The 23,578-nt window shown below is 39.2% G+C and overlaps 1 protein-coding gene and 1 non-coding gene across 3 annotated transcripts; one reads left to right on the forward strand and one right to left on the reverse strand.

Moving 5' to 3' along the window:
• The first annotated feature begins 27 nt into the window (after positions 1 to 27).
• On the forward strand, positions 28 to 22,564 carry LOC140953528 (uncharacterized). Of its 2 annotated transcripts, none has more exons than XM_073402935.1 (21): positions 28 to 163; positions 351 to 676; positions 1,829 to 1,967; positions 2,598 to 2,923; positions 3,811 to 3,949; positions 4,667 to 4,992; positions 5,565 to 5,703; positions 6,165 to 6,490; positions 7,964 to 8,102; positions 9,199 to 9,524; positions 10,937 to 11,075; positions 11,592 to 11,917; positions 12,591 to 12,729; positions 12,893 to 13,206; positions 14,525 to 14,663; positions 15,873 to 16,201; positions 16,689 to 16,827; positions 18,294 to 18,425; positions 19,769 to 19,856; positions 20,423 to 20,482; positions 22,047 to 22,564. In XM_073402935.1, exons 1-21 carry the CDS (start codon positions 136 to 138, stop codon positions 22,081 to 22,083), a joined length of 4,056 nt encoding a protein of 1,351 aa, XP_073259036.1. In that variant the 5' UTR covers positions 28 to 135; the 3' UTR covers positions 22,084 to 22,564. The 2 variants fall into 2 exon arrangements, with proteins under 2 accessions (XP_073259036.1, XP_073259037.1); XM_073402936.1 differs by having other exon boundaries at positions 20,426 to 20,482.
• On the reverse strand, positions 827 to 899 carry Trnat-ggu (transfer RNA threonine (anticodon GGU)). The gene has a single exon. It is a non-coding gene; the product is annotated as a tRNA-Thr (tRNA).
• Positions 22,565 to 23,578: the final 1,014 nt, after the last annotated feature.

The raw sequence follows: 23,578 nt of genomic DNA on the forward strand, positions 1-23,578 counted from the left end.
CATGTATAAAAATTTTTTGCATAGTTGTTTGGTGGAAATTCTGACAGAAACACCATTGTTTACCAAACATTGAGCCAGCCAATCAGAGCTCGATATGTCACGATATTTCCAGAGGCTTGGTATGGACACATATCAATGAGAATGGAACTCTATGGCTGCCCAGGTATTTTGAAATAAACAGTTAAATTCCTCCACTTAAGGACTTGTTGACTCACATTCCTTGGTAGACAAAGTCGTATACCAGCCAGTGAAGGCAAATTCTATGTAAATGGCTTTACAATTACCATAAGTCTTTGGCTGGTCTTTGAACTGATGTGCTTTTTTTTGCTAATGACTTGTTTTGCATTTAGCTTGTGAAGCTCCTCTTGGAATGGAAAGCAAGGCAATTTCAGATTCTCAAATAACTGCATCATCACAATTGGATGAAAACCTTTCTCCAGCACATAGCCGATTGCACAACAAATCAAACCAAACCAAAGGTGGAGCCTGGGCGGCCCTAAGAAATGATCAGCACCAATGGCTTCAGGTGGATTTCCTTAGCTACACTACCGTGACACATGTTGCGACTCAAGGAAGACATGCCCACAGCGAATGGGTAGTTAATTACAAATTAAACTACAGTAATGATGGATTGACATTCCAAGAGTACAAAGAACCAGGAAGCAATCTTGCCAAGGTGATAATCTGTCAAGAAAATCTTTATAATGATGTGAAGTATTTGAAATAATTCATTTTTGAACTGCAGTTGTAGATGAGAGTGAAGAATGATCATCGCAGTAAACTTTCCAATTTAAGCAATTGGAAAGAAGAAGCCTGAAAAAAATCAGGGCTTCAACGGGATTCGAACCCGTGACCTCCGCGTTACCGGTGCGTTGCTCTACCAACTGAGCTATGAAGCCACACATTGGGATTAAGGTCAATTTATTGAGTTCATATCTCCCGTGAGGAGTGAAATGATGTGAAGTATATGAAATAATTCATTTTTGAACTGCGGTTGTAGATGAGAGTGAAGAATGATCATCGCAGTAAATTTTCCAATTTAAGCAATTGGGAAGAAGACACTGCGATGATCATTCTTCACTCTCAAAATCTTTATAAATAACATGTTATAAATTATGGCATTCTTTTGTACATTTGTGTAAATGTGGTCATTACTATTGTGTTTGCAATTAACACGTACTTTTTCTGACATTTTTGAGACCCTTAGCTTATATAATCTACTTTATATTTTCAATTAACAAAAGTTGTTAATTGAAGATGTAAAGTGATTTGGGTTTCAAAAAAGTGTCAGAAAAATTACGTGTTTGCAATCACGATAGTATAGAGTAGCAAAAGTGGTACCCTTTTTTGCAATATGTTTGAAGGCATCTTTTTAAACCACGCTTGGTCATTCCAGTGAATTAGAATTTGTAGTAAGAGACCAATCAGCCTTAGTAGACATCATTTTTGACAACTGCGCATCATTCAGGGTGCAAAGGTCTTTCTTTTTGCATTTTGCAACGCTTGTTGTTAATTTGTTATTAAAGTTTCTTGTTGAAATGCTGAATGAGATAATGGCACTGAAATAATTTAACTTACAGCAACCTTCAATTTGTCAATATTTTATCAGCTGACATTAAACCATCCCCCTCAACAATGGAGAAATTAGAAACAAGATTACTCCTCAAGCACCTTCTGTTAGTTATTGTTTACATAATAATTATTATAACAGTGTATTAAATTGGAGAAAGTGTTCTTAATTTTCTATATAAAAAATGGGTGTTTGTGGCATGTATTTACATTGAGCGTTCCTTCACATGCATTATTGTTTCTTACTTTCATTGTGTAGGTTTTGGATGGGAACAGAGACAACGACACTGTAGTGAGAAATAGACTGAATCGATCAATCACAGCCCGCTTTTTACGCATCTTACCAACCAAGTGGAATAACAGGATTTCCCTGAGAATGGAGATCTATGGCTGTCCTGGTACATGATTAGTATACATTGTGATTGTAACTTGAGAAATTACTGTGAACTGGTTTAACCTTACATTTATTGTGTCCTTAATACCCACTGGCGAGACCGAGTTACCAACACCTAACTGTACGGCGACCTTTCTAATTTGTCAGACAGGACCAGATTAGGGAGGCTTGGTCTTGCTGGCCATTGCCACTGTCACTGTGAATTGCCAGCAAGCCAGCTTGTCCCATGGTGGCCAACATGGACACCTACAGCATGGTCACCCGTGAGTGTCTACATTCATAGTCACTCTGATGAGGGATGCTGGAGTGAACTCTCAGCCTGCATGGAAAACCAAGCTGCCTGAATGAATGAATGAATGATTATTGCCTGAAAATTAGGCTTTTTACCCAACACTATAAAAATTAATTCTATGAAACTATGATTTACAATGCAAAGAGAGAGAAACACACACAAAAAGAGCTTGGCTTTTGTATGTAATATTTATTTGCTTATTATGACTTCGCACCTGCAAGTCACTTATATTGACAATTTTTTGGTGATACATTGTAGTACATGAAGGTAATAAGAAAGAATTAATCTAATTTGTTTCATCAGTAAGTTACTGATTCTGTTCTTTTTATGCTCATAATTAAGCTTGCATTGCCCCACTTGGGATGGAAAACAATGCCATTTCAGACGGCCAGATAAGTGTCTCTTCACAAATAGATGATGATCATGGCGCAAACCAAGCCAGATTGCATTTTAAGATAAGTAGCATCAACCGCGCAGGCTGGACCGCTCTGAAAAATGATCTTAACCAATGGCTTCAGGTGGATCTTGGTGCCTACACCATAGTAACAAGAGTAGCAACTCAGGGGGGAAAATCTGTCAGCCAGTGGGTGACCAAGTACACGTTACAGTACAGTGATGATAGATTCATCTTCCAACCATACCAAGAAGCAACTGGCAACTCGGCAATGGTATGTTTTAACTTAGTTGTAGAGTGAAAGGTGATGACATTCATTCAAAGTAGATTTTTATTTTTATTATTTTACTTTTGCTAATTGGCTTGGTCATAACCAGCTGGTGCTGACCATTAATTTGGAAGAATGTGGCAATATACATTTGATACAATGTAGAATCAATACAATGGTATATATTGCCGCCAACACACAATCCAAAACTTTTTTTCCAGGCAATGGCATCCCTAGATGTTTTGGCATGAGAGCAGAACTCAAGAAAATGGTGAAAGAGTTCATTGTTCATCCAGAGACAAAAAATAGGCAAATAACTGACTAAAACTGAATGAATCAAAATGCAAGAATAGGCAGAAAAATTATTGCACAATAGATATCACAGGAAAAAATAACGGATTCCCATTTTTGGATACTTTAGGGTATTTAAAGAATACCCATAAAAATCCCAAATTTGGCATAGTGAGACAAGTCCCAACCAGGGAATTCCCAACCAAGTTCCCTGATTGGGACTTGTCTCATTCTTCCAAATTTGGGATTTTTGTGGGTATTCTTTAAATTCCCTAAAATATCCAAAAATGGGAACCGGTTATTTTTTCCTGTGTATCATCTGCTTTTTGAAGAGCTTCTCCAAGGAAAAATCACCTGTTCATGCACAACTGTCAACAATAATAAATTATGCTTAAACCTAGCAAACATGACCAGTGGTATTGAACTTGAAATGTTATTAGAATGAGATACATGTACATGTAAAGGTCCCCATTTGGCAGGTTGGTAGAATTCGTCATAAATGTCATTAACTTACATGAAGCTGTTTATATTTTGAATCCACTTATACAATGACAATTAGTAAAAATAATTCTTATTTTCATTTTTGCTTTTAAATTTTTTAGATTTTTTATGGAAACAGAGACAGTGACACTGTTGTGTACAACACTTTGAAACCACCAATAACAGCACACTTTATTCGAATCTTACCGTTGGAGTGGCACAATCATATATCATTGAGGATTGAAGTTTATGGCTGTCCAGGTATTCCAAAATATTTTCAAACAGTCATAACAGTCACTAGGAATTTACATATAAAGTCTCTTGTAAATCTGCCTAGCCCACATCAACATTCAGCTGCTTCATTTTTCTCTTTTAAACACCAGTCTTTATTGGGGCAAAAGTTTAAACTTTGTATTGTTAAAATCATGTGACATTTGAACAAACAGGCATGTCATATTAAAAGAAACAATGTCGCAGCTCATTTGGCTATGCTTTATTAATTAACTAGTGAAAACATGACAGCCAAACAAATGGTGTAAAGGGGGGAACATTGCTCCACAATCAGTTTCCCCGCGTCTATTTTACCTATCCACACCAGATCGAACAAATTCAGGGAGGTCCAAAAGACACAAACTTAAATATGGCCACTTATTAACACTCCACGGTACTTTGAGCTGAAACCTCCAGCCATCATTGTGCAACTTAATGGAACAATTCTAAAAACATGTCATGGCTGGTATGATGTTGCCTAACAAATATATTGTCGCTCATTTAGGAGGTCATGGTCCATCAACTCTAATTGATATGTGAAACTTTCAAAAATGATGATGATGATGATGATGATGATAGTGAAAGAAAATTACCAGTAATTGCACGCAAAGTTCCAAACAGGATCCTAGAACCATGCAGGGAACTGCCCTGATATGAAATAGCTGATGATTGCCATTATTATTAGACATGTTGGCATTATGTATTCAGGTTGTGTAAAATCACTTGGAATGGAAAATCAAGCGATCTCTGATGCCCAAGTAACAGCCTCATCACAAATGGACAACACCCATTCTGCAAAAGAGGCCCGCTTGCATTCCAAGTCATATGGATACCAAAGAGGTGGCTGGGTAGCTCTCAGGAATGATCTCAATCAATGGCTTGAGGTGGATCTTCTTACTTTCACCAGAGTAACACGTGTGGCAACTCAAGGAAGAGATGGGTATGAGCAGTGGGTGACCAAGTACAGGTTACAGTACAGTGATGATGGAGAAACCTTTCACTCTTTCAAAGAGATTGGCAGTAACTTTGCGAAGGTATCAGTGTTAAAATTTGGCTATAGAACTACACAATACTGTACATGTATTCCAGTCCTAACGCGAATTTCTCAAACCAATTGAAGCGTCGGAAGCTTGCAAAGCCTATGATATTTGATATTGTCCAAGTTCTTTGCATTATTATGGACCAAGACTTAGTAGTGGTCAAAAAAAAAAATGCGAAAAATGAAACAGGCCAACATCCAGCCATCCTGACCAAACAAGCACGGTCAATAATTTAACCCTTTAAGTCCCAATAGTGCCCAACATCAATTTTCTCCTAACAATATCCATACATCGTCAAGAGATGAGTTATGAGAATTGATAAAATGATCACCCAGATAAAAGGGCCTTGATCTATTATCAAATTCTCTCAACGAATTCTGTAAGGAAATGTATAGAGATCAGTCAGGAGAATTTGTATGTGGATACTGGGGTTAAGTGTTGCAGTAGCAACACCAGAAATCCCAAGCAGTAAAATGGGCTTTGCTTGCCACTCACGGATTCAGCCATATCATTAGTAGAACTTGATGTGCTGAATTATAGCTTTTTGAAATTTTTCTTATATTTAGGTTTTCGCAGGGAATCGAGATCATGAGACAGTTGTGTACAATCAATTGAGTCCACCAGTCACAACTCGCTTCATTCGACTGATTCCAGTAATGTGGCATAACTACATATCAATGAGAATAGAGATCTACGGCTGCCAAGGTAATGAGGAACAATAAAACATTCGATATTCATAGTCACATTTAGAGTGCAGCTAGCTGAATAACTTGTATTATTTTATTGTACATGTATGTCGCAATTTTAAGATGTGCAATGGTCAAAGGTTGATGGCACTACAGTAGAACCTCTCATGAGCACACACACATGAGATGCAAAAAAGGCATCTGTTCCTGGAGCTGGCCACTTACGGGAAAATAAAAATGCAGAGTTTATGTTAGTCTCCTTCGCAGCCGTTATAAGGGTCATCACGCAATGCTCCTCCCCACTAAAGCGTCACGTGACGACCCTAATAATGGCTGCGAAGGAGACTAAGTTTATGTGGGAGTTGAGAAAAACAAGGTTTTGTGAAGGCAGCCTTAAATAGAGCTGTCTGCTAACAAGTGTCCACTGTACTTTGAAAATGTGATTAGGCTTATGCTTTTTCTCTGCTTTTAACAATTCAGGTTGTATAGAGGCACTGGGTATGACGCGCGGAACAATCACTGATACCCAGATAACTGCATCATCAGAACTGGATAACACCCATTCTGCTGCACAGGCCAGGCTGCATTCCAAAGCAAATGGAAGCAAATATCAAGCCTGGTCAGCACATGAAAATGATCATCATCAGTGGCTTCAAATTGATTTTGGAAGCTCCACCAAAATTACTCGGCTGGCCACTCAGGGACGAAATGGCTTTAATGAGTGGGTGACCAAGTACAATTTAGGTTACAGCGACAATGGTGTACATTTTCATTCCTACAAGATGATGGGAGAATCAAGGGCAAAGGTATATCAACAAACTGAGTTTAATACAGTTTGGCATTTTGACTCTCTACAAAGTCTTAGATGCTGCTGTCGTCAGAAGGCAATTATCTAATAATAATAATAATAATAATAATAATAATCTTTATTTCTTAAGATAAAATCACATATCCTAAGTTACAATATAAACTCAAAAAACTATTTACATATCATATCTAAAAATTATTCTGTTACCAAAAACGTTCTTAAACCTGTCAGTGTAGATTCTAAGGACAGAGACTGACGTATTTCTGAGATTGTACCTCATGTTCTTTTCCTTAGGTAAAAACTGGAAGAACGGGCATTTGGGGTCATTCGATCTTTTTTTGTAGAGTGTCTTGTCCGCCTTCTCTAGCAAATCCCTGATATTTACATTCTTGGACATAAACTTTCTTTTCATACACCGGTCTAAAAAATTCTGTGTTACAGAAAGGTCGGAATCTGAGACACCATAAACCGGCAGGGCGTAAGAAAAATTTGGTAAAACTATTGCGTTAAAAAGGTGATCTACTTCCTCCTGGGACATTCCTTCCTTACGTAAAGATCCTAATACGAATAATGACTTGTTCGCCTTAATTACCTTCGCGCGCACATGACTACTGTATTTACAATTTTGTTGGAAAGTAACACCTAATATGGATAACTCTGCGCACTGCGGTATATTACTAACTGGCGCGATGTCCTGACTGAAACCTTTCTTACGGAAAATAATCTCCTTGCATTATCTTATTATGCATTTCAACAATCTTAATCGTTTATCAATCAAATGCAGAGAAGATCATCAGAGTTAACTATACAACGTGTGTAGTTGCGAAAAAAAAACCTGAAAAATTCAGGCTTACCGAGATTCAAACCCTGACCTCCGCAATACCTGTGCAGTGCTCTAACCAATTAAGCTAACAAGCTAACTGGGAGCTGGTCAATAAATTCACTGTAGGCCACTTTCGAGTTCCAAAAACCCTCACTTTCAAAATGAGGCCAAGTGCACAACCTTTCTTGTAAAAATGAGTTTTTATTTGCATGAGAATGAAAAATCATTTCCTAATCAAAGGCTGAGCACTTTACCTCGTTTTGAACAGAGGCCCCGGGTAACTCAGAAGATGAAGATGAAATGAGGAATATTCATGTATGAATCTCGGCTTCTTTTCGCGACTGCATAAGCTGTGTATTTAAGTGTAATGATCTTGTCTTCATTTATTTCATAGTCATATTCATCATGTCAGAACGCGTCCTAATCTTGGTGTTCCTGTGGTAGGAAGCCACAAATTTTCGAGGTGTCGGGGGCGACTGCCGATTAGCCGTCCCCACTGATTTTATCAGGGTCATCTCGGCCGGGAAACTTTCGACTTGATTTCGTTTCCGCAAGTGACGAACGCGGATCTGTAATTAATGATCATCTCTAGTCAGTAGTTGTAAAATTCAAAACCCCAGCAGATTATCTTTGCATAATTTTTTATAGGTGTTTGAAGGAAACCAAGACAGTGACACTGTTGTATACCACGCTCTGACTCCACCAATCACAGCTCGGTTCGTTCGTTTGTTGCCTGTCGAGTGGCATAATCACATATCTTTGAGAACAGAGTTCTACGGTTGTCCAGGTAAGTGGTTCAGACCTCCCGGGGGAAGGTGCCCTTGCGAATTCTTGGTGGCGGTGTCCCTTCTGGTTCTCTAAATCCTAACCCTATTTCAGACCAGAAGCCCATAACTTGGAGCAAGCAACTCCCATACTCGGCCTATGTCACGGCATTTTTACGGAACAGTTTATTTTTGGATACATTAAAGGGCACTTTTTCCCGCGAAAATAGAATCTCTACCATGTCTATGTGCGCATTCGAAGTATAAGATATCAAAAAGGAAAACTAAATGTTATTAAAGGGAACAAAAATATCATTTTTAGGGCTGTAGGTTTTGCTGACTGGTTTGTGGAATTTAAAAGATATTCAAAATTCGCGGCAAAACCGTTCTAAAAATAAACTGTTCCGTGAAAACGAACGCATGGAAGTTGCTCGCTCCGAGTTATGGGCCCCTGTTCAGACCAAAAAATATCATTCTCCACAGCCGTTTTTTGACCTAGCCTCTAATCTCCATCCCTATTTTCAGACCTGGAAGAGGTTACAAAACGCAACATACACGTCTACACAGGCAGAAATTACGTCATCATTATTTACGTAGATTAAAACGCCTACAGATAGATTTCTAAAAATGGATTTCGAATTCAGATAATTATTACCCCATCTTTCGTATTCATTCGGAGTTAAAAGGAGAAATACGTTCCTACACTCCTGTAGGTCCCCCGAAAACCATACCCACCCCCAGAACTCATTCACTTAGAATCTACCTCTCGGTGTTACAAAAACCATTTTGGTAACAAAATTTTGACTAAAAATCTCGTATCTAGAAAGTCCGTTTCATTATTTTGTTGAACTATTTGACTGTTGAACTGTTTATTAGTTATTACAAATTTCAGTTTACAAGCACGCAATATGATGATGATGATGACGATATTGATGATGATGGCAAGAATGCAAGTTATTTAGTTGGCATAAAAACAGATTGCCTAGTAGTTACACCATTGTTCAACAGACTGCCAGTACTTACTGCATATTCTGTTTAGTCTGAGTTTCTCTCACAGCTGTTGAAGCATTGCCTGTTTATCCTACTGTTTAGTAACTTTTGATGTATTTTTAAATACAGGTTGCATTGCTCCCCTCGGCATGGACAGTGGAGCAATAACTGATGCCCAAATAAGTGCCTCCTCACAGTGGAGTAACAATTATGCTGCATCACGGGCCAGGTTGCACATGCGAAGAATTGGTTACCAAGGAGGATCCTGGATAGCTCGTAAAAATGACCTCAACCAATGGCTTCAAATAGATCTTGGTGGTTACACTACCTTAACTCGTGTTGCGACACAAGGTAGAAGTGACGCCTATCAGTGGGTAACTAAATACAAATTGCAGTACAGTGACGATGGGGTGATATTCCAGTTCTACAAAGAGCCACATCAGACCGCAGCAAAGGTATGCAGAATGTCAGAGATACCGGCGTTATAGTTGTTTCCTTGCATAAAAGCAGATTGAAGTACATGTACTGGTTTAATATTCCCGGAGGGCAAGTGCCATTTCGGTTCTTTTTAAGGGGAACATAAGTGGAGGTATTCACTGGAAAATCTGAACCATTTACGGAGATAAGGAAGTGTCCATAAATCTTGAAATTACAGACTGTTTATAAGACTGCGAATCTTCCCTCATAATTCATAATTCCCCATAATTCATCCACTACAAAATGCCTGAAGAATCATTTTCGCAGACATTATATACAGTTAGAACGTGAATTTTTTTATAACGGCTTAAATGTCGAAAGTTTGGGGATAGAAAAATTCGCTTCGAGTTTTACGCTCTGTAGCTTTTCCCTACCATTTCCTTCCACACAAACGTATCTTGTGCGATTGAAGTACAGTGGGCAGCCAGTTTGGTTGAAACCAATGCCGCGAAACATCCTTTTAAAACTGATATCCTATAACTATGCTACATTGTATCAGATGGTATCCCTTCTTTAAAATGAGCAAAGAAAGCTTCTTATTACGGTTTGCCTTATTCACAGCTAGTTTATAGCCCTTTAACCCTTTTAGTCCCAATAGTGACCAACAGCAATTTTCTCCTAACGATATCCATACATTATCATAAGATGAGGTTATGAGAATTAATAAAATGATCACCTACGAGAAAATGCTTTGATCTTTTATCAAATTCTCTCAACTCATTCTTTAAGGAATTATATCGAGATCAGTTTGGAGAATTTGTATGTTGATATTGGGACTTAAAGGATTAATCCCCAATATCCACATACAAATTCTCTAGACTGATTTCCGTACATTTTCTTATATAATAGAGACTTAAGATTCAAGGACGAGAACGAATACAAGTACGAGATTTTATTTAAAGTTTTTTCGCGTATTATCAAAAAACAGACACCCCGGAATTCTTCATTGTACTTTTTTTCACCAGAAAAATTAGCACTGTTATCGTTATTGAAAGAGGTTGAGCCCTCTTGCTCTTGCAAAATGCTAAAACTTCTAACATTTGATAACTTGTTCCCGCCACTACGACACTCTCGCTAAAACCCTTAGTAGACTGACGACGGCTACCATATTTTCCCGCCAAAATGACGCTGCCTCACGAGCGAGCACTACTTACTATTGAGAAAATCTCGTACTCGTAGTCGTTCTCGTCTTAGAATCTAAAGGTCCCTAATTGGTTGGGAGAATTTGATCAAAGATCAAAGCATTTTCCCTTTAGTGATCAGTTTATTAGTTCTTGTGACCTTTTCTCTTGATCTTGTAACGATATTGTTGGGAGAAAATTGATGTCGGTCACTCTTGCGATGTAAAGACGTAAATTTGAACTCTTTCTTTCCTTGGATCATAACTCAGGTATTTCGAGGAAATCAAGACCGTAGCACCATTGTTTACAACATTTTGAACCCACCAATCACAACGCGCTTCATTCGAATCAAACCGGTGGAGTGGAAAGGCTACATATCCATGAGGATGGAGATCTACGGATGTCCAGGTATTTAAACTTAAAAGAGATCATTGCTCAGATCATTACTTAGAACATTTGAAGCCACTCGACGTAATGCGTTTCATTCTAAATAGAGTCCTGTATAATCCAATACAGGGAGGAGTACGAGGACCAGATTTTCTCAATACTAAGTAGTGCGTGCGCGTTAATAAGCCTCATTTCGGCGGAATAGCCGTCGTTATTCAACTATGGATTTTAGTGTGAATATCGAATTAGAAAATCTTATTAAGTAGGTGTATGTTAAAGAGGTACCGTATTTCAATGGAAGGTATACGAAAGGCGTAGCTTCTCTGTCCAAAATTGTATATGAAAGGGTAAGGGGCTGGATCTTGCGGGGAACTTCCCCGCATAAAATTTTGTTGAGTACCCGCCTCCCTCCCCCGGAAGTTTCAAAGAGCGGTAAGGTCTTTCTTACTTGGGTTTTGTGCGGAAAGGGATTGAAACATGCCTAAGTAACAAGCTTATTAAGCTGTTTTGATGTTTCTGCCTGTAAAACAAATCTAGGCTGTACGACACCGCTTGGTATGGAAAATAGGGCAATCCCTGATTCATGGATGACCGCCTCATCGTCACGTGACAACAAACACACTGCTTGGCAAGCAAGGCTACATCTATCAGCTGATGGCAGCGCGGGGGGAGGTTGGTCGGCTCGTGACGATGATTTCAGTCAGTGGCTGAAGGTAGAACTTGGTGGTTACACAACTGTAACACGTGTAGCGACACAAGGAGGGAATGGACGAAATGAATGGGTGACAAAGTACAGATTACAATATAGCAATGCTGGGAATATTTTCAAGTATTATAGGTTGAGAGACAACAGTTCAGCAATGGTAAGTACTCAAAGCTCAGTCGACGTATTTGGTAAGTCTTGCCGTTAACTCAGTCTTGGATAGAATCAGCCTCGTGTTAAGTCGTCCTTGATGATTTCGAATATGGCGTCACCTGTCAAGCTTGTCGGTAAAAATCGCCGCGGGCGCCACGCGCTATCGCACTTGGTTAAAGGCTTCTTCTACTCACTCGGATAGTGCGAATTGGCCTAGAAACGATGTTAAGATAGAACTTAAAGAAGACCTCCAACCGAAAACAGGAGTGATGCATTACGTGGCAAACCACGTTGGAATGGGACTCTAATGTTATATTTTGTTGGTAGATTGATCGTTGCGCGTAAAATTGCTTGCAAGTGCATGCCAATTTATGTGATAGTTTTGCCCAGGGTTGTGTGTAATAGATCTCGAAATAAAAGCAAGAGGAAGAAGCAGTTAAGTTAGCAACAACTTTTGCGATGCGCAGAACTAACTCGATTGAAGTTTACTACCAATGTTCGCTGAAAGAGTTGCGGATTCCTATCCACGCAAAAATTAACGCATCGCCCAAACCGGTTTTAGCGAACATGGGTCTTAAAACTTCCAGTTTGTCATGATCAGCCATGCTTTTGTCTCCTCTGTTTCGAGAAACGAGTGCCCGGTGGGTGGACATAATTATATTTCTCTTTTTCTCTTTCAGGTGTTTGAAGGTAACAAGGACAGTAACAGCGTTTTTACAAACAGATTAAGCCAGCCGATCAAAGCACGCTACATTCTCTTTATACCAATAGAGTGGCATAATCACATATCGATGAGAGTAGAGATCTACGGCTGCCCAGGTGTGCTTCTCCTTCAAATAATTTTGTTAGTGTTATGTATGGTGTGAGCTTAAATAGAGATGCTGGCACTCCCTTATTCGTTTAAGGCAAAAAAATCAGACCCGAAAGATGAATTGTCATTATGAATTGTACTGTACTTACAGTGTAACATATTCCAATACAGGCTGCATGGCACCGCTTGGCATGGAAAATAGCCAAATATCAGACGCCCAGATCAGTGCATCTTCAGTGTCTGACGACCAAAGCTCTCCCCGACAGGCCAGGCTGCACCTACCGGGAGGGGGTGGGTGGAGTGCCCTTAAAAACGATCCCCACCAGTGGTTACAGGTGGACCTTAGAAGTTACACCACAGTAACACGTGTAGCGACTCAGGGGAGGACTGGGACCAAGGAGTGGGTGACCAAATACAAGTTACAGTACAGTGATGATGGAATGAACTTCCAGTTTTACAAAGAACATGGAGACAAGTCAGCTAAGGTATCTTATAGCAACTGTCAAATACCGTACTTTAATTTGAGCTTCAATTGAGCTTTCTCGCCAGAAAATTATGTTTAATTCTTTTACTTATGTAATTTACATCACCTTTCACCTTTCACCAAATTTTTTTTGTTCGTTTTTTGTTTTTTGTTTTTTGTTTTTGTTTTTTTCATGTATACAGTGTATTGAATGACTATATTTTTCTGGAAAAAAAAAGAAGTGAAACTCAACAGGACAGGATCTGGAAAGGCATTCTTGGGATCCGGGATTTGACCGAATTATAGTGTGGGATTCGGGAAAGTTTATCGGGATCCAGGATTTGACCGAATAATAGGGTAGGATTCGGGAAAGTTCATCGGGATCCGGGATTTGACCGAATAATAGTGTGGGATTCGGGAAACTTAAACGGGATGCGGGAAAACGCAAAATTTCCTAACGGGACGGGATTTGACCGCTACTCGGTAAGCTGGATTCGCCATAATCTTGGCACGGGATGCGGTATTGGGGAAGTAAAAGGTCTTCGGGACAGAAATGACAGAACTTCGGGATGCGGGACTGTGGTGAAAATGGAGCGGCAATTCGGGATCAGGACCCCTGTTTAGAAGGCACAAGATATTTAATCACAGCATAATTTTTCAAGTCAAGCGTAAAACTTCGTCTTTTTTATTCAATATTAATTTGAAACAAGTGAAAAAAACGCGGATAAGAACGAACGACGTTTTGGTGTTATCTTGACGCAATTTTCAAGTTTAAAGTATAACTAAACCTTTGCTTGTTAACATTAATTTGATACAGATATTTTTTTCGACTACAGGCCAAAATGCTAATTTCTGCGTTCGTTTTAATTGGCTCTTACCAATTACCAATTGTGGAGTGGGTTGTCTAGCATACCGAACAGTTTTCAAACTCGGTGACAAAGTTAAACCTTAGCTTCGGCGAAACAAACATTTTCGTCCAATATAATATTTGTCATGCACAACATAGGGTGTCTAAAGGACTAAACATCTGTTTGTGATGGATAATGTTGGATCAAACCTTGAAAGTCATTTAAATGCAATGTTGAGAGAGGCGGTTAAACGGTAAAACATTCTCCTGCAACACGATGTTACCGCAGACTACACGATGTGAGACGAAAATGTTTGATCGGCTTTAATATGATGGTTATTTACTAAAGAGACTAAACCAAACAACTGCGTATGGAGCTTGCTTGCATTTTGTTCTCAGCACATCTCCACAATTTTGTGATCTAAAGCTAAACCAATGGCTGCGCAGCAAATGGAATGCATTTGCTACATTTACTTTTTTTTTAATCTTTTAGGTTTTTCTTGGCAATCGTAACAGTGACAGTGTTGTGTCTAATACACTGAACCCAGCAATCACAGCAGTGTTCATTCGTATATTGCCAGAAGAATGGAACGTTCGCATATCTATGAGGATAGAGCTGTACGGCTGTCCAGGTGATTTGGTTTTAATGGGACGCAAGTGTTGAGAACGTGTAGTTGTTTTTAGATTTATTTAAAAAGGGGAGAAAACACTAGACGTTACAGTCAAACTTTAATACGCTTAATATGTACACCTCATTATTACAGACAGTTTGCTACGTCCCTGGGGGAAAGAAAGCCCTTACAGTTTTCTCTTAATTCATCCCGCTTAAATTCCGACAACGTTGATTGAAGTATCTGTCTTAAACAGGCTCGGCATTCAACTTAAAGCTTTTTAAGATTTCGTACTCAGTTCCTGGCACTAAAAATTCTAGGGTGCGCATTATCGTCGTCCTTGTAAGGTAGTCGTGCATATGACAGCGACGGAAGTCAGTTCGACGACCTGTTTTTTTATGACCTTAAAGATGACTAAGAGGCTGTTTGCATGGACGGAAGAAGATCCTAGAAGGCGGATCATCCCATAGCCGTACCCTTTCTGTATTCAGTTTACATACAAAACGTTGAATTTGTCCGTAGCGCTAGGATCTTCCTAGCTGAGGGGTCGAAAGATCCTCGCACCTTGTAAACTGCTTTCGCTTGGAAGATCCTAGCACTTGGGACAAACCGCACAAACATAGCGAAGGGTCGTTCAGTGCGCCAGACGTAGTTAATCGATAAACCGATAATCGATAATAATTGATAGTAATCGATAATAACGATTTCCGATATCGATCGATAGAAATCGATAAAGAAAACAGTTGTGACTTCGATTAATATCGATGATTTTCCGATAGAAATCGATGACGGTTTTTTTTATCAATTGTCATCGATTACTATCGATCCCTATCGATTGTTATCAATTTGTTAATCGGTAAACTATTTTTTCGGTGACTTCGATTTCTATCGATTTCCGATATCAATCTATATTAATTGGCAGATTAAATCGATTAATTCGATGATACCGATTGATTTTCCGAATTACGTCTGGAGTGGGTAATCTTTCATCTTTAGTTCCTTCTCCGTTGTTAACCACAAGGACCGAAATTTCTGAATGTAAACCAATGAAAAGTTGTTCCGCCTTCTAGGATCTTCCTCCCTCCATTTAAATTACAGACCCTTGCGCACAGGTTATAGAAACGTCAGTCACTGCTAACAACAGTCCTGTTCAGGTCTACACTCACCTGGATGATCATATTCCTCTTACTTATGAAATGACTCCTGGCTTCAAACCTTTCAACTTTCTAGGATGCGTCAGTGCCCTTGGCGTAGGGAATGGTGAAATCCCAGATGCTCATATTACCGCGTCTTCACAGCTGGATGACAACAATGGGGCAGCACTTGCCAGATTACGCTTAAAAAAAGATGGCCTCAAGCAAGGAGGGTGGTCTGCTCTTTACAATGACTTTGGCCAATGGATTCAGGTGGATCTTGGTGGTTCCACCAGAGTCACTAGGGTAGCGACGCAAGGAAAGAATGCAGGTGATGCGTGGGTGGTCAAGTACCGACTGCAGTACAGTGAAGACCTTAGAACGAACTTTTATTTTGTCAAGAAGTCAGTCAACAGTTCAGCAAAAGTATGTTTTTTTTGTTTGTTTTTTGCAACTTCTATTTTCCTGCTACTAGCAGCGATATCGTGAGGAAAACGCTCTAAGCGTGGGGCGTACCCCGTGAATATTTGTTTCCGGCTTGCGCTCTGACACTGGATCCCCTATCCTATGCAATCTCGTGCCAGATTATGGGCAAAAAGCCCTGTCCTTTCTAATCAAGAACCTCTAATTCTCCATAACACTGGCCATTCACCCATGAATCATATCCAGCTCAGAGCGGAGCATTTCCGTACAGCGTACATGACGGTTAATCCCACCCTTAAAAGGTATACGAGAAAGATTGGCGATGTTATAAAACTTTATCTGAATTTATTATGTGATTTATTTACGAATACGTCCAGCTACCAGTCCTTCCGGCAAATTGCCTTGAAGGCTCTTTTTGGAGTTACCCTAATTACCTTTGTAATCTTTGTTAAAAGTAACTGTTTTGTTAAATTTAAATTTTTTTCTAAAGGTGCTTTACGGAAATGACGACAGTGAGACTGTGGTGTATAATGTGTTGGTCCCACCAATCACAGCACGCCTAATTCGTGTCTTACCAGTAGAGTGGCACAATCAGATATCAATGAGACTGGAGATATACGGATGTCCAGGTATTAACTAGAAAATATATATATGCAAAATATTTTGGGATTTTTTAGGTCCCACGAAAACAGCAAAAACTTGGAAGTCCTCTGAATTTTTTCAAAGGATGACATCGTGCGCACTGCGCAAGATCGAGCCAGATGGAGACGACTTATAGTCCACTGCTCCTCTGTCGACCGATGATGATGAGCCAATGATTTAAGGAGCTGTCTAGTTCATTGGGTGAATATTTCCAATAACGCGTCTTTATTCGTTGAGGAACTTAACGTTAACGAGGAAAATACTCAATAGATGACAAAATCACAGCCTCTTATCCACCCAAAAATTAAGTAGATTTACAAAAAAAATGGATAATTCGGTGCCTACTATACTACTCATATCTCTCCCTTAGCATTACATCAAACGTTACAAACATCAAAAACTTTGAAAAACTGTTAGGTTAACAAGTTCTCAAAAACCTGAAATGTAATCCGTTTTAATCTCTTTTTAAGTTTGTCCATCCATGCCTTTGCTTTGTATTTGCTGTGTTATTTATACCTTATTTTACTGTTTTGATCAGTTATTTTTATGATTTACACAATTTGGTGGCAGCTCTCACCGTTGAAAAGGAGCTGTGTTACGAAATTTATCAAAATTCAAGCATTTGAAACCGCCACCAAAACTGAGTGAAACATAAGGAGAAGGTATAAATAACACGGCAAATACAATAAGGAGGAACGAATGGACTTAACTGAAGAAGATTGAAACGGACTGCAATTATGGTTTTTGAAAACTTGTTAGTTGGGTAGCCATTAGCCTGCGTCACAGACGGAAACTAACCTCTGGTTAAGCCCGTCTACGAAACAGCGGCGAAATGCTTGTTCTGGGTCCCCACCTGTGTACCCGGATTTGAGTACGCGCCATGATTGACCTGTTAAAAGAGCCATTGTCAATTTTTACCAATCAGGTTGAAGCGAAATTCGACACGCATTTCCGGTGATTCGTTGAGTCCGTTGGGGGCCGAGAACAATGATATCGGCTCTGCTTTGCAGACGTTACTAACCGGAGTTAGATTACTTCTGTGACGTAGGCTAGGTAGCCATTTACAAGTAATTTCTCAAGTTCCATAGCAAATAAGGACGCGTTAATAGTAAACTTACGCAACAGGACGGGAGAGGAGAGAAGACGGCAAACCTTGATTGACAAGCGTGTCAATAATTTTGTTTGAAAAAACCTTCTGCCAAACTTCACCTCCCTTTAAACAGATCTTTTTGTGAAAGACCAGAACGCAGTAATGTTAAGTGAAGATCAGGTCAAAACTCGCAAATAACAGCCCCGTCACGTTCGTCGCACACAAGCGTTTTGCTGTCTCTCCTTCCCGCGGTCCTGTTGCGTAAACTCACTATTAACAGGATGAATTACACCGCCGTGTCACAGGCTCTTTTAGTGTCTTGTAGAGTCTTGGGTAATGCATCATTTCGCCATGTTTTTTTAGTTTCTTCTTCGACTCCAACTGTACAGCCAACGGAGCTAACTACAAAGACAATATCGACTGAAAATGTTAGTTCTACTGGGGTCAAAACGCCAGTAGGGACGCCTAGAAAATATGTGGCGCGTCCAAGAAAAGGTAACATTAATGTATGTGTTGCAGTTAATTTTTTTATTTCAGTTAAATTTTGTTTTTCCTTTGTTTTTTTGTTATAGTAATGAATTTGAAACAAAGAAAAAGCAAAACTTAACTGAAATAAAAAATTACCTGCAACATATGTGATAATGAACAATTATTCAATGAGGCTGAGCAGGATGTGAAGAATTATAAAGATTGAGTAGGACGTTATTTTTCTTGCAGATACTCTTTAAAAAGTAGACACTAAAGATTAAAAAGCATGGGAATGAAACATTTAATCAACAATGGAAACGTGTTTTAACTTAAAAACATATTTTCGTTATTACTGTCGTAGGAAGAGAATACGTGCAGAATATTCGTGCTGGGTTTTACATAGGGTTGTACCACACCACCGCAGTCTACGCCCCCTACTCTTTACGAACAGCATCGTGGGTTTCTTTTACGTCCCACAAGAATTAAAACGATGAAAGAGGTGTGAGACAGGGCCTACGGTTTTTCGTCCTTATCCGAGAAGACTAGAGTGTCTTTCCTTTGTAGATGTCACAATAAAGGCAGCACATTCTCCTCATTTATTTTAAGACCCTGAGTGTTGGTCCGGCCGGGGGTTGAACCTGCGACATACCGCTCGGCAGACCGGCGCTTATCTAATTAAGCTAACAGGGGACGGTTTTAAGGATTAAACACTCCACCTCTCAGCGTAACAACAGACCTCCGGAGTGGATTCAAAACTTGGCTTTTATCATTTACATTATCATCGTTAATATCATTATCTTTATCCAATTATTGACAATTCATTGAACGAAGTTCAGCAAAATATTGTGATTTGTCAGTGGAGGCAAATAATTGATCTGCGAGACACAAATCGAGATATTTTGCGATAACCGAGTTGGGTAATTGTTTTATCATTCGGTCACCCAGTTTGTTTTTTAAATAATGAATATCTGCCATCTTGCTTTGAGCACTGGCTGATCTCATACCGATTTATTTGCTAAGAGAGCGAATCATAACCCACGACCAAAGGCCCCTTAGACTTCACCTCCTTACTCTATAACCCTAAAACTTTCCTTAAAATCCTTCCTGTTCCACTAATTCTCATGTCCAACTTTTCCAGCCACTTATCCACGTTCTTTGTCACACTTCCCAATGATCCTACAACAATGTGTATCACCTGCACAGTTATAATTATTATTATTATTATTATTATTATTATTATTATTATTATTATTATTATTATTATTATTATTATTATTATTATTATTATTATTATTATCATCATTATTGTTATTAAACTTCAGTGGCTATTTAGTTTTTTTTCTGACGAATGTTTTGCAAACACTTTGCAGGTTCCAAGGTTTCTGCTATCGTCGCGCCAGTGGTAGTGTTCGTTTTGCTCGCCGTTCTGCTGTTGGCTGGATTCTTCTTCTGGAGAAGGTGGGATCCGCAGGCCTTAGTAGAAACGCCATAAAACACTTTTAAAGGGAACCTGAAATAAATTGAAGTTATCTCCTTTTCTTACGAGTGGAAAGAAAATTTTAGAAGAAGAATTGACGTTCTTTTATGAAGCAACGTTGACGTCAAAAGCGAGAACAGGCGATTTTGTATTAGTTTCCCTTTTCGCTTTAGTAAATGGTAAGAAATAGTGCCTGGTTTTTCTTCCTCGTAGCCAGTGGCTGGACTGCGGAGAACCAGAGAGGTGAGATCGGCACGTAAAGGCGCACTTCGCAGCCGCCTTAATTTATGTTTGATGTCACTTCGTCCACCCCAGACCTCCAGACCAATGACGGCACAAATTAGATACACCATGAAACCGGGAGCTATACCCCCCTTAACTTGGATTATCCCTCTTCCCTTAGATTAACATCTCCTACTCTTTTCGAACAATTTCGCGGGTTCACTTTAGTAATAAACCTAGCAATTGTATGAAATTTAAAAATAATCTTATATGTGCATTCACTGTGAGGCGATCTACAATGGATTTTTTGTTTATTCCACTACAGAAGGAGCTCCATTAAAAAGGCCGTGCTGAACATTCCTCTCCCACCAGTGAGATATCCGAAGTAAGTTACCGTAAAATAAAAATTGGTCGGCTATGGGTACTTGTGTTTTTACGGGGGTGGGGGTAGGAGGGCACTCAACAGTGTTTTGTGCGTGGAGGCTTCGCCTCTCAGTTTAACCCGTTATCCTTTAATACACATTTTTTTACAGAAAAGTTATGCCTTTTGTAATCCTGACATTAAAAATGGTACTGTTTTCACATACTTTCATAAGAACACTGCATCCCTTTTCTATTCACTTGTAATGAAGCTAAAAATGATCATGAGTCCCTTCCCACTTTAATCAACCTGGCCACTCGATCGCAGACAGGGAACTGCTTATTCCGCTGGAATTACAACCCACCCTCAGCATGTCACACCGTAAGGCAAGAGAAGCGTACCTCATAGATAGAGGCAAAAGCCTGTCACCAGACGGTCTGAACCGATGGAATGAATATTGAACTGTTTCTATTTCTATTTTTATTGTATAATCATTTACCTGTATATTATTCTATCTAGTATTAATAATTGTAGTTAATTATGAAACACTTATCTGAATTGTAAATTCAAATTTTAGGAGCCCTTAAAAGATATTTTCTCTCGGTATAGCTCTGGCCCTGAGAAAGGCTAATTTTGTTAGCCGAAATATTGACCTATAATAAACCAGGCCTTTGCCGTAGTGCCAGCCCTGCATTCAGTTTTGTTTTAAAAATGATATTACCGAAGAACTTCGGGTATTACTGAAAGAGATGTTAAACATGGAATAATTAACTAAAATCCCTTTACGATACCTAGATGACAGATTTTCCTTAAGTACCCGTCATTAACTTTAACTCTTGAAATTCCTTCCCTTTTATTTACCTGCATATCCTGAAAAGGTACACCTTTCGGGCGGAGCCTCTACTTGTAGGCCATTGTAAGTGCCCCCAGTAGGTGAAGTCGTCCCCTCTAGTTGATGGACTTCATTGTTGCAAATGTTTTTAGAAACTTTGAATTTTTGTCGTGCAAGTGTTTTTAAAAACAAAGATGTCATGCGTTTAGCAAGAGTATATGATCTGAGGAAAATTATGTTTTTAAGACCAAGGTACCCAACAGACTCCGCTAAAATTTAAATATTTTAAGGACTAGGAGTAATTGAAAACTAAGGGAGTGCGTCCGCCGGTGATTTCACTAGACCAATCACGTGATTTTTGTGCAAACGAGGCTAAACCTTGAAACCGAGGCAGAACATAGATACCAGTTCCTGGCCTAGAAAAAGCCCCTAAAAAATCTGCGGAATGGCTTAAAGTGCGTCCGCTATACAAGTAACAAAAAAAAGAAGTAACCAAAAATGGCACCGGAGTTTTACGACGAATAAAACTGATATCACAGTTTTAACACTTTCTTCTTCTTTTTACTTTGGGACAAGACCCTTGGACTTTCTAATTCACAATAATAGGAATTCTTCTCGTCGCTGTCGATTCAAACATCTTCTTTCTCTCAGTTCAAATTCACGCCGCTATAAAAAACCTCGGAAATTTGAAAACAAACGTTATTTTAACTTCTATGTACATATTTGGTTTGCTTTCTCATTTATTTTACTTTTCAGAGATGAAGAATTATGCCCAGACACCAAAGATGCTTAGTCATTAAGAGAAGAAACAAAAACGCCATTCAACTCATTTTTTGTTTGTTTGTTTTGTGTGAGTCGTGAATCATGTCCACGGCATTTTTAGCTCAGTCAGCAGGACGGTTTCATTTAGCTGATCCAAGTCCTGCATTTGTGATCTTCTGATTATCTCCTTTCCAATTATAAGTAAATCAGTGTGTTATTAAAGCTCTCAAGGCTCTTATCAGTGGGTTACTAGAGCTCAGTCTGCAGGACGTTTTCATTTAGCTGATCCAAATCCTGCATTTGTGATCTTCTGATTATCACCTTTCCAATTATAAGTAAATCACTGAGTTATTAGAGCTCTCAAGGCTTGAGCGAAATTTTGTTTTAAATTTTTAAAGCCCTAAAATCAACCATTGTGCTCTACGTTGCATCTACTGAAGAGTATATTGTTCGGTTGAGAAGATGTAAGCGAGTAAAATTATGTCACAATAAAAGTGTGTTTTACTTTCAAAGGCTTGTACACGGTCTTCACTTCCATCAAAAGACCCTCCCCCCCCTCCCTCTAAAAGAGTGTTCTTGCATTCAGTAAGTATTGGATTTTAAGCAAAGGGGGGTAACCGGAGCACTAGTAAAAATCTCTGACAGCAACCTCAACGTGCGAACAAGGGTCACAATTCAGGGGCGGATCCAGGATTTTTTTTAGGAGGGAGTGCACTCGTCTCTTGCTCTACTTCAATACCAATAAACCCTTTTATTTTATTATTATTTTTTTTTTGCAGAATACCAGTTGTATTAGAAAACCGCAGGTCATGTCAGGGGGGTGCGCACCCCTTGCACCCTCCCCCCTAGATCCGCCCCTGCAATTGTGGAATGTGGATGCTTTCACCAATGCGCCGGCCCATTTTTAACCAATATACCGTAAAATTCCGAAAATAGGCCCCGGGGCTTATATTTCTCAAAGGCCCTTTTTGAGGGGCTTATTTTTGGAGGGGCTTATCTGCGGAGAGAAATTCGCGTTTCAAAATCGATTGGGCTAGCCTTATGGTTGGGAGGAAATTTATCGTTTTGGCTTTGTTTTACTTTGTATTTGAGGGCAATTACCAAGTACAAGCCCCTGGGGGGCTTATATTTGGAGGGACGATTTAACGGAGGGTTTTGGCGTTACCGGTTTGGGGGGCTTATATTTAGAGGGGCTTATTTTCGGAATTTTACAGTATTTTGTAATTGTTCGTGAATAAAAGATCACTGAATTTGGTTCAACGTAAGGTTGCGCTTGCTCAAAATGAAAATTATGACCGATGTGTAGGCCATGCGTTTTGTACTGCTTTTCCTTCCTGAAGAACATAATGTCGCAAAACCTTAGAAAATGTCAATTCTGTGAAATTTTGTTCGTCGAATCCAAGAAAGAGCAAAGTGCTACTTAGCATTATGTAAATATAGGAAAGAAAACCCTAATCCATAAGTACATGCAGCACACTAATTTGGTAAGGGGATTAACAAAACTATTTTCGTAACACGTATTCTTC

The sequence above is a fragment of the Porites lutea genome, chromosome 12 (assembly GCF_958299795.1).
Source record: "Porites lutea chromosome 12, jaPorLute2.1, whole genome shotgun sequence".
In the NCBI taxonomy this organism is placed as follows: Eukaryota; Metazoa; Cnidaria; class Anthozoa; order Scleractinia; family Poritidae; genus Porites; species Porites lutea.

Coding starts and splice junctions, on each gene's coding strand:
- LOC140953528 (XM_073402935.1), top strand. CDS start 136: ATGAGAATGGAACTCTATGGCTGCCCAG. Junction 14,664..15,872: donor AGAGCTGTACGGCTGTCCAG/GTGATTTGGTTT, acceptor TCAACTTTCTAG/GATGCGTCAGTGCCCTTGGC. Junction 18,426..19,768: donor TGTGGCGCGTCCAAGAAAAG/GTAACATTAATG, acceptor AACACTTTGCAG/GTTCCAAGGTTTCTGCTATC.